General features: G+C 31.2%; 1 protein-coding gene across 1 annotated transcript; it reads right to left on the bottom strand.

Moving 5' to 3' along the window:
- Window positions 1-462: 462 nt before the first annotated feature.
- LOC120071541 (zinc finger protein CONSTANS-LIKE 5-like) lies at window positions 463-2,100 on the bottom strand. The gene is made up of 2 exons (XM_039023869.1): window positions 1,215-2,100; window positions 463-1,127 (listed from the first exon to the last, which is right to left on the bottom strand). Exons 1-2 carry the CDS (start codon window positions 1,953-1,955, stop codon window positions 747-749), a joined length of 1,122 nt encoding a protein of 373 aa, XP_038879797.1. The 5' UTR covers window positions 1,956-2,100; the 3' UTR covers window positions 463-746.
- Window positions 2,101-17,557: the final 15,457 nt, after the last annotated feature.

Genomic DNA, 17,557 nt, shown 5'->3' with positions numbered 1-17,557 from the left:
TTCTCGGAAACTTATCCAAAATCCAAACACAACTTAAGAAATTTCCAGAACAAATTTCTCAATCCTCCCTTTTATTATTTTATTATTATTATTATTATTCCTATCTCCTTACCTTTTTTTATTCAACGATGCTTTCAATTCATCGCACCCGTCTCACCCACCAATCCCCATTTGCCACCTATAAACTATATATTCTAAGTCAAGAATTCAATTATTAGACCGACGAATATTTTTTTTTTTTTTTTAATAAGTCAGTTTAATAATATGTGAAGTTATATTGCACTCTTGAATCTCATTTAGAAAAAGATATACTGATAATTTTGGATGTCTCGTTGAATTAATCTTTTTGGGAAAGACATCTGATGCAAATGGAAAAAGCATATTTTTCAAATTAGGTTGAAATTGATAAATAATATTTAATTGTTGAATCTGGCGATTGACGAATAGAAATGAAGAAAAAGATTTGGAAGGGCAAATCGGTTATATTTGCGAGGAAATGAGGGTGAAAAAAAAAAACAAGCAACTTGTGATAGCGTAAACGAACCTCTACCTGAACACCCATGGTCCTGCAAATCAACGGCTAAAACCCCGCCACGTCATCAGACATTGATTTTTTTACATCATCATCAAACACATAATTTGCCATAATCTATCGTTCATTTATTAAAAGGTGCACAATAAGAATTATAATCTACGCAGCACTGGATTGGGTTTCGTTTCAGTTGGGCGATTCAGCCAAGTCATAGTCAGAACGTTGGTACGACGCCGTATTGGGCGTCCGTCAGGAACACAGACGAAGCAGCTGAGCCATAGATTTCATCAACCTCTGATAGCATATCAGTCCGTTTAGCGAACCGGCCTTTGATTCTGGGCCGGGTTTCCGCATAAGCTTTTCTTGAAGCGTATCTGATTGTCTTTTCGAATTTCCGGTTCTTCCTCTTCTCTCTGTACCTCAACACTCTCGCTTCTCGATCCATTCCACATAATTGTGTCACTTGGTTGCCAGATCCTGATAACGGTAGCCCTGAATCCGCTCCACTATTCACGGTTTGACCCAACGGGTATGATATGTCCGACATCGAATTCCCTTCTGGAACAACTCCGACTTCTAGGGAGGAGGAAGAAACCTGAAGGAATTAAAAGAATAACAACCCAATTAGTTTGATTGACCTGGGTTAAATCGTTAAATTGTGATCTGGGGTTGGGTTAATTACACTGTGGCTCAAGGATTGAGGTTGATAGCCGAATGAATTGAGCTTGGATCTGCAAAAATCAATGTCGTAGCAATTTTCAGGGGAGTGGGTATGGTTAATCACCGGCGTAGAGAGTGGCTTCGTCTGAACAGGGACGACGCTGTCGTTAATAGCGTTGTGATTGTTGACTGGGTTTGGGTATTCAAAATCAATAAAAGAATCCATTTCATTGAAGAACAGATGATCACCACCAGGGGGTTTGATTTCAGGGCCGTCCACGAGCTTAGAGTTGAAAGACGGGTTGGATAAAAGCCAGGAAGCAACCTCCACCTCCTCGTGGTGATGGGTACCGTCGCAGACATTAGTTTCATTAGGGACCAGAAAATTCAAAACAGAAGAGGATTTAACAACCGATTCAGCCGTGTCGAAAAAAGGCTCGACAGGGACACGCTCGTGGCGACGGGCCAGAGGATTAGCAGAGTGAATATCAGCATCGCAGGTGACACAGAGAGCCGCAGCATCAGCCTTACACATGACCACAGCAGGAGCTTGTTCACAAACCTCACACATCCAGACGCGCTCGTGGCGAGAGGCGACCTTGTTGACGCAGTGAATTTTGGCGTCGCAGGGAAGACAGAGGAAAGCAGAGTCGGGTCGACAATAGACGGCAGCAGGGCCAGTCTTGCAGGAATCGCAGGGTTTGGCGACGACGCCCCAGCCGCCGCCGAAACCCTTTACAACACTGTCACCGTCAATTCCCATAGTGGATATGGCGCTGTGAATTGCGAAGGCTCCCGTGTCTCCCGCCAAGAAAGCTTAGAGGAGTCTGGGAGGAGAGATATGAATGGGATTTGATTTTAGAGAGGAAGGGAAGGGAGTAGGAGGGGGCCTGTGTTTTTCTGCAATCTATATCTATCATCTATCTGACTAGTTGGGGGAAGGGAAATCTGGGTGCTGACGAGTAGTACAACGCCACGTGGAGAGCTCTATACCACATTAAAAATATTTGATTTTGTAGAAAAATATATAATCGATGAGAAGGATTAGTAGTTGTCGTGTGTCTGTACCGACGTAGGGTCCATTTATGATTCAAGAACAGGACGGTGACTAGGTCGAACGACATCGACAACATTGAGTTGGCATTGCCCATCATTCAATTTCGAATTACATCTCCCTCCAATTAATTACTCAATTAACATTTACTTTCTCTTAAACACATACACAACTTATTAACCTATCTATTCTTCTCAGTTTACATATATCATGTGTCAACCTAAAACTATTTACTTTTCAATTCGTTATGTGTATTTCTTATCATTTTATACTCCAATTGTATGTGTAGTAGTAGTATCACTTTCAATTTTTTTTAATCATAATGTGTGCACTACTTTAAAATGTCTTTAAGTTTAATGGGGTTGGTGGTTGATAAATTTAAATTTTGACTGTGTGATAATTATTATATTTCAAGAGTAGTATTTGTAATTTCTTTTTTTGATTTAATATTTAACGGGTTTGTATACTAACAAAAGTATTATTCCAATACTTGAAACAAGATAAATGCAGTATATTTGTTAAAAAAATTATAAAAAAAATAAATCTAAAAATCAAGTAGGTAGATATCAATGATATAACAAAATCTAATAGAAACATGATTGCGAATTATAATTGAATGGATAGCATGCAAATATGGATGATGTTTACCAAATGAAGAAATTAGGCTAATGTGAATTGTGCAAAAGAGTTCTTTTGGGCTTTAGACAAAATATTAAAAATGCAGCTGTACAACATTAAAAAGGTTTAAGAAAGTCATGGGTTTGTCTTACATTGAAAAGGTTTATAAAAGTCATGAGCTTTCTTTCAAGTACTCGGACAAGAGTTATTACTCATAATTACAAATTCAGATTCAAAACATTTTGACTATTGAAGTAAAATTTATTAAAACAATAAAGGTAGTTTCCCAAAATAAACTAAAAAGTTAATAAATAACAAATAAGTAAAATCTTTGTTCAGGGCCCCTAAAATAATTAAGGAAAATAACACTTAAACAGATAAATTTTATTACCAACATCAAGTTTCAAATCAAAACTTTTAAATAGCTTGAAAATGTAAACTGAGCAAAAGGGATTTACATGTCCCATGTGGCATGATCATGGGTCCCTCTCGTTACTCACCGGTCCATTCTCATCCTTACCTGAAAAACATAAATTAAGAAAGGTTGAGTATAAAAATACTCAATAAGTGACCTTCTACTGGGACCATTGTGGGTGAACTGTTAAACCTGACCTAACATTGACATAATGTACATAACATAGCATAACATAGCATGACTTGACTTGACATAGATAGGGCTTCCATAGGAACATTAAATCAGTCGTAAGTGAGAATCCGAAAGAACACAAATCATACCAATAGTGGTGGTCACATAGGGACATTGAAACAGTCATAAGTTGTGAACCCGAAGGCTCACTAACATAGGATGTACACTAAGGGTGTTTGTGGGTTGGATTGGGTTGGGTTGAAGTACTTTTTGGACCCAACCCAACCATGAAACATTTGGGTTGGGTTGGTTTGGGTTGATTGTGTTATTTTTGTTCTAAAAGAAAGTAAGTTGTTAATATATAAAAAATTGATTTAGTTATTTTCATATATTGAATTAAGATTAACAACTCAATTTCAATTTATATAATGAACATTTTCTTTCCAAAGTACTTTTTAGGAGTTGCTGGAGAATAAATTATCCAAAAAAAAGGATAAAACTTAAATAAATATATATATGTATGTGATTGTATCATAAGTAAAAAATATACATTATAAAGCTAATAATAAGTTTGGGTTGGTTTGAGTCATTTTAGGTAAACCCATGAACCAACCCAACCCACAAAAATTTCATTTATTTAAACTCAACCTAAGGTTGGGTTGAGTTGATCGATTTTTTCAGGTCATCAGGTTTTTTGAACACCCCTAATGTACACAGCCAGATAGGAGCGTTAACAGTCACCCCTTAGCCTAGTATGCACACAACCATCAAAGAGGCTTACATAAAGTCATAGTCCATGGCTTTCCAACATGCTCATAATGTAGCTTAAAATTACATAGTTTAACAAATCATTCCAATCAATCTTTAGCATGCTTTTATGGTACCATCTAGTTAACATTTTTATTTAACTTAAGTGTCCAACTCAAGGGCGTTCTAGTAGAAAATCACTTACTTTGAACTTCTAGGAATACTTGTTGAAAAAAAAAATAAAATAAAATAAAAGTTGCCTTTGGAATGAAGTTGTCTTTTAGGATTGTTCTCTCTAAATGACCTCCCTTGAAATGAAGTGAATAATTTGGAATGAAGTGGATAGTTGTATTTATAGAGGAAAATAATCATAATCCTAAATTAGATTAATTAATGTAATAGATAGGTTAGATTTCTTTTTTGAAATAAGATATTTTCTCTAATTAGAAAATCAATATTTTAATTAATTAGAAAATCCATAATCTAATTAATTTGAGAATCCATATTCTAATTGAATTAGAAATTTTACAATCTAACTAAGTTAGAAATTCTATAATCTAATTAATTTAAATTAAATCCAAATTTCTCTTATCAACTCAATTTAAATTAATTATCTTCCCTATTTTGGATTCATACTCCAAAATTAAAGAGGATAAAATTTAAAATCACAAGTCCTTTTAATTTCCAAAATCCTAATTCTTTTCATTTTCTTTATTTTCAAATCTTTATCCAAAATAATCCAAAAATTTCAAATCTCTTATCACATTAACTCAAACCAATTAACTTCTCCAATCCAATAGTTGAGATAAATTACATAATTCAAAATATTTAATCTATTTAAAATCATACTTTCCCCCAAATAAATTAATCTAATTTTCTCTTAAATTTAATTAAAATTCTAATTCTTTACAAATATCTTTTAAATTAATTATCTTGCCTCCAAAATTAAAGTTTTAGCCCTAATCGCCCAAATATGTCAAGATAATTTAATGAAAATTATTTGAAAAATTCAAGATGTTACACCATGTCTTTAGTTTTCAATTGTCCTAGTTAGAAGCACTTTAAGTTTGAACATGCTAACTCTAGCTAAATTCCCTTTTTACGTATTCTCTAGTTTGAGAGTGGGAAAAGGGTGTGAGTAACATAAAATTTTTGAGAGAGTGCTCTTGTAACTGAGATCGGGAAAGAGAATTATTTTGTGTGATTGTAACAATTATTCACATAGTAGATTTCTTTCTAGTGGGTCATAGTTTTTATCCGAGTTGGGAGTTTTCCACATAAATTCTTGTGTTTCTAGTTGTTATTATTCGATTGTAAACTCTCTATTATTTTTTTACTTATTCCTATGGTAGTAATGGTTTTTTTTTTTTTTTTTGTCAACAAGTGGTATCAGAGCGTCAAGTTCGTAGTTTCTTGAATTTCTAAGTATGCTCTATGGTTGCAGCATTGTTTGATCTTCCACATCAGAAAAGAATTCTTGAAACAGGTTGTGGTATTGTAAATAGTGTGGGTTATCCACTATTTGTTGTTTTACTAGAAAGAGAAGCAAATATGTCAAGTTTTATGAGTTCAGTAAAGTTTGTGTAGAGAAATTTGATGGAAGGATCAACTTCGACTTGTGGCAAGTGCAAGTCAAGGATGTGCTGATATAAGCTGGTTTACATAAGGCTTTGAAGGGAAAACTAGACAGTGGTGCTTTTAAAGAGTTAAGTGGTGATGGTAGTCCATGAGAGTCCAACAGTGGTTCTAACAAAGATTCTAAGAAGTCCAACATGAGCGATGAAGATGGGGGAGAAAATAGATTTGAGAGCTGCAAATGCAATTAGGCTAAATTTGGCTAAAAATATACGTGCAATAGCTAACGGTGGAATTTCGACAGCCAAAGAGCTTTGGGAGATGCTTGAAGTAATGTATCAGGCAAAGAGCATCTCAAATCAATTGTACCTGAAGGAGCAGTTGCATACATTGCGAATGGTGGAAGGTACAAAAATCTCAGATCATCTAGGTATTCTTAATAGCATTATTTATGAGTTGGAGGTGATAGGAGTGAGAAAAGAAGATGAAGATAAGACACTCTTAACTCATTTGGTCATTTCTTTCTTCTTATGAACACATGAAGTCAATCTTGACGTAGGAGAAGGAAACTTTAGATTTTGCTAAGGTTACTAGTAAACTTTTGTCTAAGGAAAGAATACTGAATAGTAAAGGGCGTACTTCACAAGAGAATTCAATATTGGTAGCTAGCAAGTGGAAGAAGAAGAAGAAGAAAGAGTTCATATAAAGAAGGGTTTGCTGGGAATGTGGACAGTTTGGACACATGAAAAAGGATTGTCCTACAGAGCAGGTTTGTCAAAAAACTTTGAGTCAGATGCAAACGTTGTCTCCATCGTAAAAAAAGATGACTATCTCTTCCGTCGGAACAAGGAAATATTCATCATTGTGATATGTTCACTTTACCATGATAGACGATGTAATGCTAGCAGTTCCACAAGTTTGCACATGGGCGTTGACTTGAAGTTTATGCAAGGTGTCTGGTGGAAGTTATGTTGATGGTAGAAGGATTTCCAGATGAGCCAAGTAGGTGGATGTTGCACTATAAACATCAGCAAGGTTTATCGACTGTGACAAAAAAGAAAAATCTTGAAAGGTGGTATTCCAAGTGGTCTACTTTTTATGGTAGAATAGGTTATAGTTCTCTAACTTGAGAATTATGATTTTCGCTTGTCGATAAAGTCAATGAATGTTGCAGAAGCTGTGGATTCTTCAAATATCTTGCCAAGGTGGAATTTATTAGGATTTTGACAAAATATTAAAAGTGTAGTTATCCCACATAAAAAAGATTTAGGAAAGTCATAAGTTTGTCCTGGATTGAAAAGGTTTAGGAAAGTCCTGGGCTTGTCCTACACTGAAAAGTTTAAGAAAGTCATGGGCTCTAAGCATTATAAAAGGACACTATACCTTTGGTTTTCTGTCGTCCCAGTTAGAAATACTTTAAGTTTGAGTGTGCTAACTCTAGTTAAATTCTCTTTATGTATTATCTAGGTTGAGAGTGGAAAAATGGTGTGAGTAGTATAAAAGTTTTGAGAGAGTGCTCTTATAATTAAGATTGAGAGAGAGAATTGTTTTGTGTGATTGTAACAATTTTTCATATAGTGGATTTCTTTCTGATGAATTGTGGTTTTTTTTCGAGTTGGGAGTTTTTTACATAAATTCTTGTGTTTGCAGTATTTATTATTTTATTGTAATTTCTCTATTATTTTTTTTATTATTTCTGTGGTAGAAGTGAGATGTTTTTTCCAACCAGATCTTAATGGAGTAAAACTTTTTATTAGAGAATGAAATCATGCTAGATATAAAACGTAAGGAGTTGTGAAATTTTTTAGAGAGTATTTGATCCAAGGAGTAAGTTGGAGGAGGGATTTGCCTTATTTGGTCTAAGAAGTTTGAGAACCCCATGACTAAAAAACATAAGTTATGTTAAATCACGTCGATTGATCCGAAAATTTAAGCGGATAGATGAAGGCAAAATTAATATTATATCACTAACACTTCCTCTCACTTTTTCAGCTTGAATTATGTAGAAGATCCAACAAGTGAAAATTAATATTAATTGGAGAGAAAATAACAACATTTGATACCATGTTAATCTCTCCAAATTTCACCATTTTCTATATTTTACAGTTTCACTTTTTATTGTCATTGTCCAAGTGTAAATCATCTTGTTAATATATATGAGTCTGTTGGGTTGTTACTTGATTTTATGGGTTGTTGAAAAGTTTGTGACATATTTTTACGTATCTCTATGTATATAAATACACATGTATTTTATTTTTATTTGGATAAAATAGAAAAATAGAATAAAACATTATTTCAACTTCGTATCAGAGCCAAAACTAGGGTCTGCCATAGTGGAGTCCTCTTCCATTCGTCCAAATCATAAGGCCAGCCTCCTCTTCCATCCGTTCAAATCATAAGGCCAGTTTCCTGTTCAAGCCTTCTGTCCGTTTGAATCAGCCTCCCGTCCATCTGTCTCTTTCGTCCGTTCAACTTAATATCAGTTGGAATCAGTCAAATCCTGTCCATTCGAGCATCGATTTTAGCTTCTTCGGTCAAATGTCTGTCTTTTCCGTTCTTCACCATCCCCATATCTGAAGCGTTAGTGATCGAACGTCTTTGTTCTCCGTTCTGTCTGTACCCAACTTCTCTCTGCATCTTGTCTTGAGAAGTTTTGGGGTGAGGTTGCCATTATATCTGTTTATGCCATCAATCGCCTACCTTTTGAACGACTGTATGGTACCTCTCCTTCTTACTCTCTTCTTAAAGCATTCGGGTGTGCATGTTTTGTTCTTCTTCATCCTCATGAACATAAAACTTGAACCTCGGGCTTGTTTATGCTACTTTCTTAGCAATAACATTGAGCATAAAAGGTTCCGATTTTGGGATCCTATTCCAAAAAGCTTGTGTATCTCTCATCATGTCACGATTTAAGAGCATCGTATGTTTTCTGGTTTTTTTTTCCTTTCATACTTTGCTTACTAGCCCCCTCTCGTTCTTCACTAATCCCTCTACCGATCTCTTCAAGAACATAGTTCGCATGGTAGATCTATTGTGTGAGGTTTTTTTTTTTTTTTTTTTTTTTTTTCATTCGATTTTTTTGGTTTCCATTTGATGACTAGGGTTTACGGTTCTTCTTTGTGTCTACTACTTCTTTTGGTCGCTTTATGTTTTTCCTCTTCGTCCCTAATATATTTTTTTTTGTTTTTTCTTCTATTGCATTTTTTCCTCATATTATATTTACCTTGTTATTTCTTCTCCAACTGATATCTTAATTTTCCTCGTGTGTGCTACCTCTTTTAATCATTATATGTGTTTATTCTTCATCTCTTATAATTTTTTTTCCACTTTTGTTATGTTGTTACAACCAAGTTTCTGTTATTTTTTTTTATTTCTATTCTGTTTACTTCTTCATCTTTGCTCTTTCTTCTCCTGCTGATATTTGTTCTGGTTCGTCTCTGTCTTCCCTATTTTTCCTTTTAGATCTCCTCTTGTCGCTTCAATAAAAATATGTGTCATTCCTTTGCTCTTTTTTCTACTTTTCCATCAAAATTGGACATTGAAAAACATTGAAAAGAAGATAGACTATAGTAAAAACTATGTGTCATTCCTTTGCTCTTTTTTCTACTTTTCCATCAAAATTGGACATTGAAAAATATTGAAAAGAAGATAGACTATGGTATAATGATGGCACATAATATAAATTTATATTTTGAAAACAAGATAGACTATGGCATAGTGATTGGACATAATATAATGTGCAAAACTTTGAAATATAAATTTGATTGCACATCATTTAAAAAGCAGATAGACTATGGTATAATGCTAGGAGTTTTGATTGAGTCAACAATTTATTAAAAACTCATAAATAAAACTCATAATGTTAGTAGACTAGAATTTATTAATACCTATAAGCCTTTAAGAAACCATAATCGAAGTATAAAATAACAACCAACATAAGATTGGGCAGACTCGTTGCGTGGCAAACAGAGAAGTACAAGCTGAAATTTGGACGTCGGAAGGAGGTAGTTGACGTCATATTTGGTATTGAGAGGCTAACAAGGGATGATAGATATGACGTAATTGATTTCATTGACACAGACATACAAAAGACGGACTTCTTCCTCGCTGTATCGAAAGATGCACGAAAACGGTATTACATCCGCCTACTTGCTTGAACCCTTTAGATTTACCACCTAATATTTCAACCCAAAAATGTATATTTTATGAATTTGTTTTTTGGAACAAGCACATGTTTGATCTTTCGATATTATTTTTGTGATGTTCAAAAGAATGTAATTTACTATACTATCACATCCTCAACATCATTATGAAATGAAGGGTAAATATTCTATGTATAATTTTATTTTGACATAGACGATGCATATTATATAAAAAATAAGTTGTTAAGTTATCAAGGTGTGTAGAACATGTTAATTTTTCTTTTATAATAATGTTAAGTTAGCAAGATTTAATATATATATATAAAAATCAATTCATAAGTAATTTAGGATTGTGATTGTCAGATAGAAGGAAGAATGCTCATTTCATTGCAATATAACATGTATTTTGGTGTATAATTGAAAATTAATCAACAACAAGAAAGGAAAAAAAAATCAATTGTCATTACAAAAACTGCACCAGATACTCTAACTCAACTCAACACTCAAAATACAAATTTTCAGACTCAACTCAACTCAACTCAATTCAACATCCCAAACACCGATAATAATTATCAACTCAACTTAACTCTGCACCCCAAACACAAACAATTTAACTCTCAAAATAATTTAATTCTCCAGACAATAATTAATAAAACTCAACTCTCTACTTTTATCGTGTACCAAATACTCCGCTAGTGTATTATCTATCTATTGAAGTATGCTCTTATTAACACCCTTAAATAGTATTATGAAAAGAAAAAATCTAAGAACAACAATTATGTAGACGAAGAATCAAATCTCCCCCTTCCACACAAAGAAAAAACCATTGAAAAGAAGAAGAAAGTTAGGTGGAGGGAAAACAAAATTAAATAAAACCCACCCCCATTTTTATATACAAATATTCAATCATATAGCAAAAGAAAGGCTAAGACAGATGGCTATGTTTGGAAATAGGTTCCAATCCCATTAACAATAAAAACATATGTTAATATTTAATTAATCACAAGAGTTAAGGTTAAAGTGGTTCCAAACTTTTTGGTCGGTGTATGACGTGTTTAATTATTTGGTTTGTTTAATTTAATAACAAGGTGTAAGCCGCAATTAGGATGTAAGAAGAAAAAGGAAAACATATATAATAAATTAATTGACGCGAAAAGTCCAAATGAGATGACATTGATTTAGTTATTCATAAACAAGTAGGGGTTTTCAGGCTATCTAATCATATTAATAACTAAAATTTCATCAAATTCAAATTTTAAATGTCAAGATCCAAGATATCTATTTCGACAATCTCAATAATTCAGACTATCTAATCTAAATTGTAAAGATTGAAATGTGTTAATTTTAATTTTGGATTAGGTTTGATTTAATTTTTTATTTTATTTTTAATTGGATTGAGTTTTGTTTACACTTTTAAAAATTCGTGTTGACCAAATCTAACTCAAGTTTTATAAATATATATATATATATATATTACAACTTATAAATATTATAATTCACATATTTTTATAATGTTTGTATGAAGTTCGTAATAAATATTTTAGATCTTGATATATAACATTTGAATTTTATGAAATTTTAATTATTAGTATGTGTTGTACACAAATTAAAGTATTTTAAGTTATTAAAAAATGTAATAAAAATAAAAGAAAAAAATAAATAACTCAACAACCTATCCCAATCGAATTCAAATTTTAAGGGTTAGATTGGATTGGGTTGGATTGTGTTGAAGATCTTATTGAGTTATTTGAGTAGCTAATCCGACCAATCCAAATTTTTAGTCTATCCAAAAAGTCCTTCTAAACCAATTTAACCCATGTATATCCAATGGGCCGTTTGGTTTGAGGGAATAGAGGGTGAGAATAGACATGGATATATGAAATCCTTGTTTGGTTGGAGAATTTGAGGTACATCAATAATGTCTTTCTTTACATGCTTTTTATTCCCACCGTAATCGATGGGTTTTTAATAAATCCCTACTTTTGCTTCTTCTTTTTTTCTTCCGTTTTTAAATTCATTTTCCAACTGTTTTTTCTTTTGTTATTCATTATTTTTCTCTTCTTTTTATATTTATATGATCATTTACATGTTTTTCTTTTCTATTTTTTCTTTTAACATATTTATTTTTTCCTTTGTTATTCTATTTATTATTCATCATTTTCTATTTTTATTTTATTATTTTATTTGCATTCATTCTTATCATTTTATTCTCATGCTTTTTCGTTTTATGAATGAAGATTAAATTAAATTATTTTGTTTATTAAAATTATTATGGTATAAACTAATTATGGAAAGATAAATTTGGTTTAATTTAATTCTTTATAATTACTCATCATTCTAGTAACTTTAATTATAAATTACTCATTTTACAAATACTTGTAATTAATAATTTTATTATTATTATTATTTGATTGTTAAATAATTATTTTTCTCAAAATTTTGAATTGAATTTATTGTTTATCAATTAATTTATAAAATTTTGTAGAATTGTTACAATTAATTTTATAAATTAAATACAAAGATAATTTGTTCTCATAAAATTTAAATAGTATTTCTATGCACAATCAAACATAGTCATCTGTGATTCCCATCAATCTTATTTCCAGATTTATAATTCTCAATCATCCTTAATTCCTAGACATCTAAAAAAGATTAAATCAAATAACAGATGGAGGGCATGGGGATGAGAATAAAGGTGGAAATGGGTAAGGGATACACATCCCTTGTTTGGTACAAGTTTTGAAGCTTTAGGCATGGAAATAAGCTATTACCATGCATTCCTTATTACCACAAATGATATAGATCCAAAAGTGTAGGTTTTCTTGATACCTACTCTCTCTCTTCCCTTTTAATACATGAATTCATTCTTTTATTTTATATTATTAAAATTAATTATTATATGAATATTAAATTTATAATTTAGAAAATTATATTCAATTTTAAATTATAATATTTGAATTTAACTAGTATATATTCATAAATAAATAAATAATATAATATAATAAATGGTAAACAACCCATGGATTGATAATATAATTGATTAATAAATTATATACGTAGTTAATTGATTATTATTATGATCAATATTTTATGAGATTATTTTTTAATCATCAATTTTCATTATTTTATCAATTAATACATCATATTTATATAAATTCATCAAACTGATACATCAAATTATGCAATCAAGTAACTTTAATTATAAATTACTCATTTTACAAATATTTGTAAATAATAATTTAATTAATATTATTATTTGATAGTTGAATAATTAATTTTTCTCAAAATCTTGAACTGAATCTATCGTTTATCCATTAATCCATCAAAATTTTATAGAGGTATTCATAATAATTTTATAAATAAAATACAATGTTAATTTATTACGATAAAATTTTGATAACATTCTCATAACATTCTTATGTACAACCGAATAAAATTATTCTTAATTCTTAATAATCTTATTTTATATACTTAATTTCAAAACATCTTTGAAATCTTAAACCAAACCATTCCGAAGTTACCGAAATAGAAGGCTCGGAAACCCAAGTAGTCGGAGGGGGTTGAATTGATATCTTTTAGTATAGTACAATAACAAGTCAAAGCAATCTGCTCGAGGGGAGAAAATAAAAATAAAAAAAAATGAGAAAAGAAAAAAAAGAAATAGTGAGAGTGACTGGAGGAGGTGGGTCCCGCCACGGAAACATCGTTGGCTCTTCGGTACATGGAAAAGTCAGAAAAAAGTAGTTAGTGGTTTTTATCTGTTTGAGCAGCACCCAGCGGTCCACCAAGGAACCAAACCCGGTTCTCTTGCCTCCAATTTTTGTTTAAACAAATATCTATATCTATATATATATATAGTAAGTGTATTTGTTGATAGGACATTATAGTTCAATTGTTATTATATTGAGATTCATAGAAAAAATAATATTATTTTCTACCTTTTTTACATTATTTTACATTTATCATTTTTTTATTCTTTTGTTACAGTATTAACTGTTTCCTTCTTAACTAAAATAATTTATATCTCAAACATATATTATTATAATCCAAACTAAAATAATTTACACTGTAAATACAAATTATTATAATCTAAGACTATAATAACCAGCTCCTTTCCCAAAAGACCCTCGAGAATTATACTACTTACCTTTTGTAATGAAGAGTATAAAAATTTTGTGATAGTATTATATAATGATTCATCTTTGTTGCATTATGTAAAAAGGTTTTTTAATTTTAAGATATCATCAACGTATTTAGAAAGGGAAAATATTTAAGAAATATGATAAGAGAGGAACAAAAAAAATTGAAAAAAATATATGAGCAATTTTAGTGAGAGTAAAGTTAGAGACGTGAGATACAAAATCTTTATGATAAAGGTAGATACAGACATATGATATTTATTATATTTTAAAGTTATTTTCATAATTTACTTTACTACTTTTAAAAGTTTATGGTATTAAAAATTAAGTTTATATATGATTTAGATATAGACATATGATATTTATTATATTTTAAAGTTATTTTCATAATTTATTTTACTACTTTTCAAAGTTTATGGTATTAACAATCAAGTTTATATATGATTGATATATTAAAAATATAAAATTTTAAATAAAATAAAATACTCATGTTTATACTTTAAATTAATACTTCATAACACTCCATGTATGGCATTGTATTCATTATTAGCTTGTTTACGTGACTTTTTATTTTTATTTTTATTTTATATATATATTTTTTAATTCAACAAAAAGATTCACCTTCTAACTTACTATTAGTCATATGTATCTAAATGAATTAAATTATACAAAGATTAGCTTATATATTTTAGTGATTATGCTTACGTGTATTTTTGCAATTTGGTTTCTAACTTTTAAAATATTAGTTTATCTTTAATTGATTGAATCTTTTACAATTAAGTATTTACAATCACTACCAATTAAAAGAGTTATGAAATTGTATATCCATAGTATCCTAAAATTTAAATGAATCAATTTTTTTTTTCATGTCAACTAGCAATATCAAGTGAATTATATTATTGTTGATTAAGTCATGTAAAATGAATAAGTTGGTACAACAACTGCAAAATGAGGTTATTTAACCTCCAATCTTTTAGATCGGTGTCAATACTATTGAGCCAAACTCACTTTGATGGTAATACTAATTTCATCCAAGTAAATATAAAACTTTCTTTGTTTTATCAATTAGAACATAGATTAATACTGAAAATTTTATTGCTTCTCTTGAAGTTAGAGGATTAGATATCTTATATATTAACATAAAAATGTAATATGTCTCACAAGGTTCCAAAATTCACTTCCACAAAAAGGACTTGCTAAAATGAGGTATTTGAAGAAAAATATGGCAGCATCACCACGCAACAGTATATGTAGCTATAAATTAAACAAATCTCTAATACTCGTGTTTCTTGGCTTATGAGAGGTTGTAGCAATAGTGTTAAACCAACACATAGATGTGCAACTTCTCAATGCTACAAAAACTTGAGTGTGACTTTGTCTTTTGTTTGTGACAGGGTCACGAGTCGGGGTCTACAGAGCAATTTGGCTCCAAGAAAACCCAAACTCACCACACCACATTTGTTGTGTTTGTAAATATACATATAAATATGTTTTTGTTGAATGATAAAGTATATTTTGATGTTAATCTCAACACATAAAATAGACCAATTTGTTAATACATTATGTTGAGAGTTATCTAAGACAAGGCCCAAGTCTAGAGTGTACTGGGGAGGGCACGTCCCAAAAGAAAAATGTCAGTGCTTGGGGTTTGGATCGACCAACCGGGTAAGTGAATGTATACCAATCGTGAGATAACCGTGCTATTCCGGACAGACACCTTATAACCTCGAGTGCCAAAAATGTCCCTAACACTATTCTCATCACATGTAATTGTAGATATATGTCAAATGATGGCTTATAAATAGCCTCATTCAACCATCGTAAAGGGGAGAGTAAATAATCTCCAAAGAAGAGATCCATTCTTACTACTTTTCATGATTAGCTGAATTAGCCACTTCTAGTACTAATTTTAAGTATTAGAGTGGAGTAGGCTTGTCACCACATTGGTACAAGGATTTCTTACGTAGATTAATTTGGAGAATCTCAAGATCGAACAGGAGGGAAGCAAACGGAGGTCAAAGCCATCGCCAACGAACCCTAATAAGAATGAGATCCGAGCGACAACCCATTATATTCTTGACAAAAATGACAAATGTTTGAATTTGTACCTACATGTTAAACTTAATAGTATTGTCTTATTTTAAACAAAATTATATGTAATTATTATAAATATGTTAAATTAGGTATAATATAGATGTCCATTATTAGTATCCATTGGCTATGTATCACTATCCATTACCCCATGTGTTGTCCATGTGTTTCAAGATTACACACTATTAGTATCCATGTAATCCACCTTCTACTTACCAAATTGTCTATAAATAGTGGCATTTGGTGAGTTTTGGAAGACACATACATATTAGTGATCAATCCATAAAAATTGGAGAGAGTGGAGAAATTCATCTTTTGTTATTATATTATTTTAATATTTATTTATTTTATGATATTTTATCATTATATTATATTTATTTTAATATTATATTTTATTGGTATCCATGTTCCCATTGTGCTCTTCAAATTCAAAATATGTTATCAGCACGAGCTTCTATCGTTTTTCCCATTAAATGTAAGTCATAAAGGTATGTCGGTTTTTTTTCCTCTTCGTTATAATTAATAAATTTAATGTTATTTTGTATATTTAATATCTATTAAATTTCTAATATAAATACAATATTTTATGATAGTGCTGCCATGACTAATCTCACAAAATTAGAATTTGTTGCCCCTGATATTAACAACAATAATTATTTGCCATGGGTGCTCGATGTCGAAATCCATCTGGATGCTATGAATCTTGGAGAGACTATTAAAGAAGGAAATACGACATCCAGTTATAGTAAAACAAAAGCTATGATTTTCCTTTGTCATCATCTATACAAAGGATTGAAAATGGAGTATCTTATAATAAAAAATCCTTGTATCTTGTGGAGAAATTTAAAAGAGAAGTATGATCATAAAAAAAAAGTTATTCTTCCTAAAGCTCGTTATGATTAGATGCACTTGAGACTACAAGATTTAAAACCAGTGAGTGATTACAACTTCGCATTATTTAAAATCACTTCGAAACTGTTGTTATGCGGAGAAAAAATTACTATTGCGAAATCGACAATTAAAGAACACAAAAAGGAATGTAGAGTAGGGAAAAATCGACACACAGATATACGTGGTTCACTAACAGTGTGTTAGCTACATCCACGGGCAGAGGAGAACAATATTATTTTGAGAGAATGTTTTCAGAATCACATCAAGAACGGCGCCTCTAGGTTAGATAGTTTATATATCACACTACTCTAAACCCTAGAATAAAAAATGTGAATAACTGAAAATAAATAAATATGCTGAATACAAAATCTGAATAGATTTCAGGGGTATTGCCCCCGAACCCCCACCAGGGCGCACCGCCCCGGACCCCGGCTCGCTGATCGGGCAGCAAGACCCCCGTACTAGGTTGTTCGAAGCGCCATCAAACAGATTCAAGGCATTTCAACAAATCTCCCCCTTGAC

This window comes from Benincasa hispida, chromosome 2 (assembly GCF_009727055.1).
Source record: "Benincasa hispida cultivar B227 chromosome 2, ASM972705v1, whole genome shotgun sequence".
In the NCBI taxonomy this organism is placed as follows: Eukaryota; Viridiplantae; Streptophyta; class Magnoliopsida; order Cucurbitales; family Cucurbitaceae; genus Benincasa; species Benincasa hispida.
This window is presented reverse-complemented; position numbering and strand designations above follow the sequence as displayed.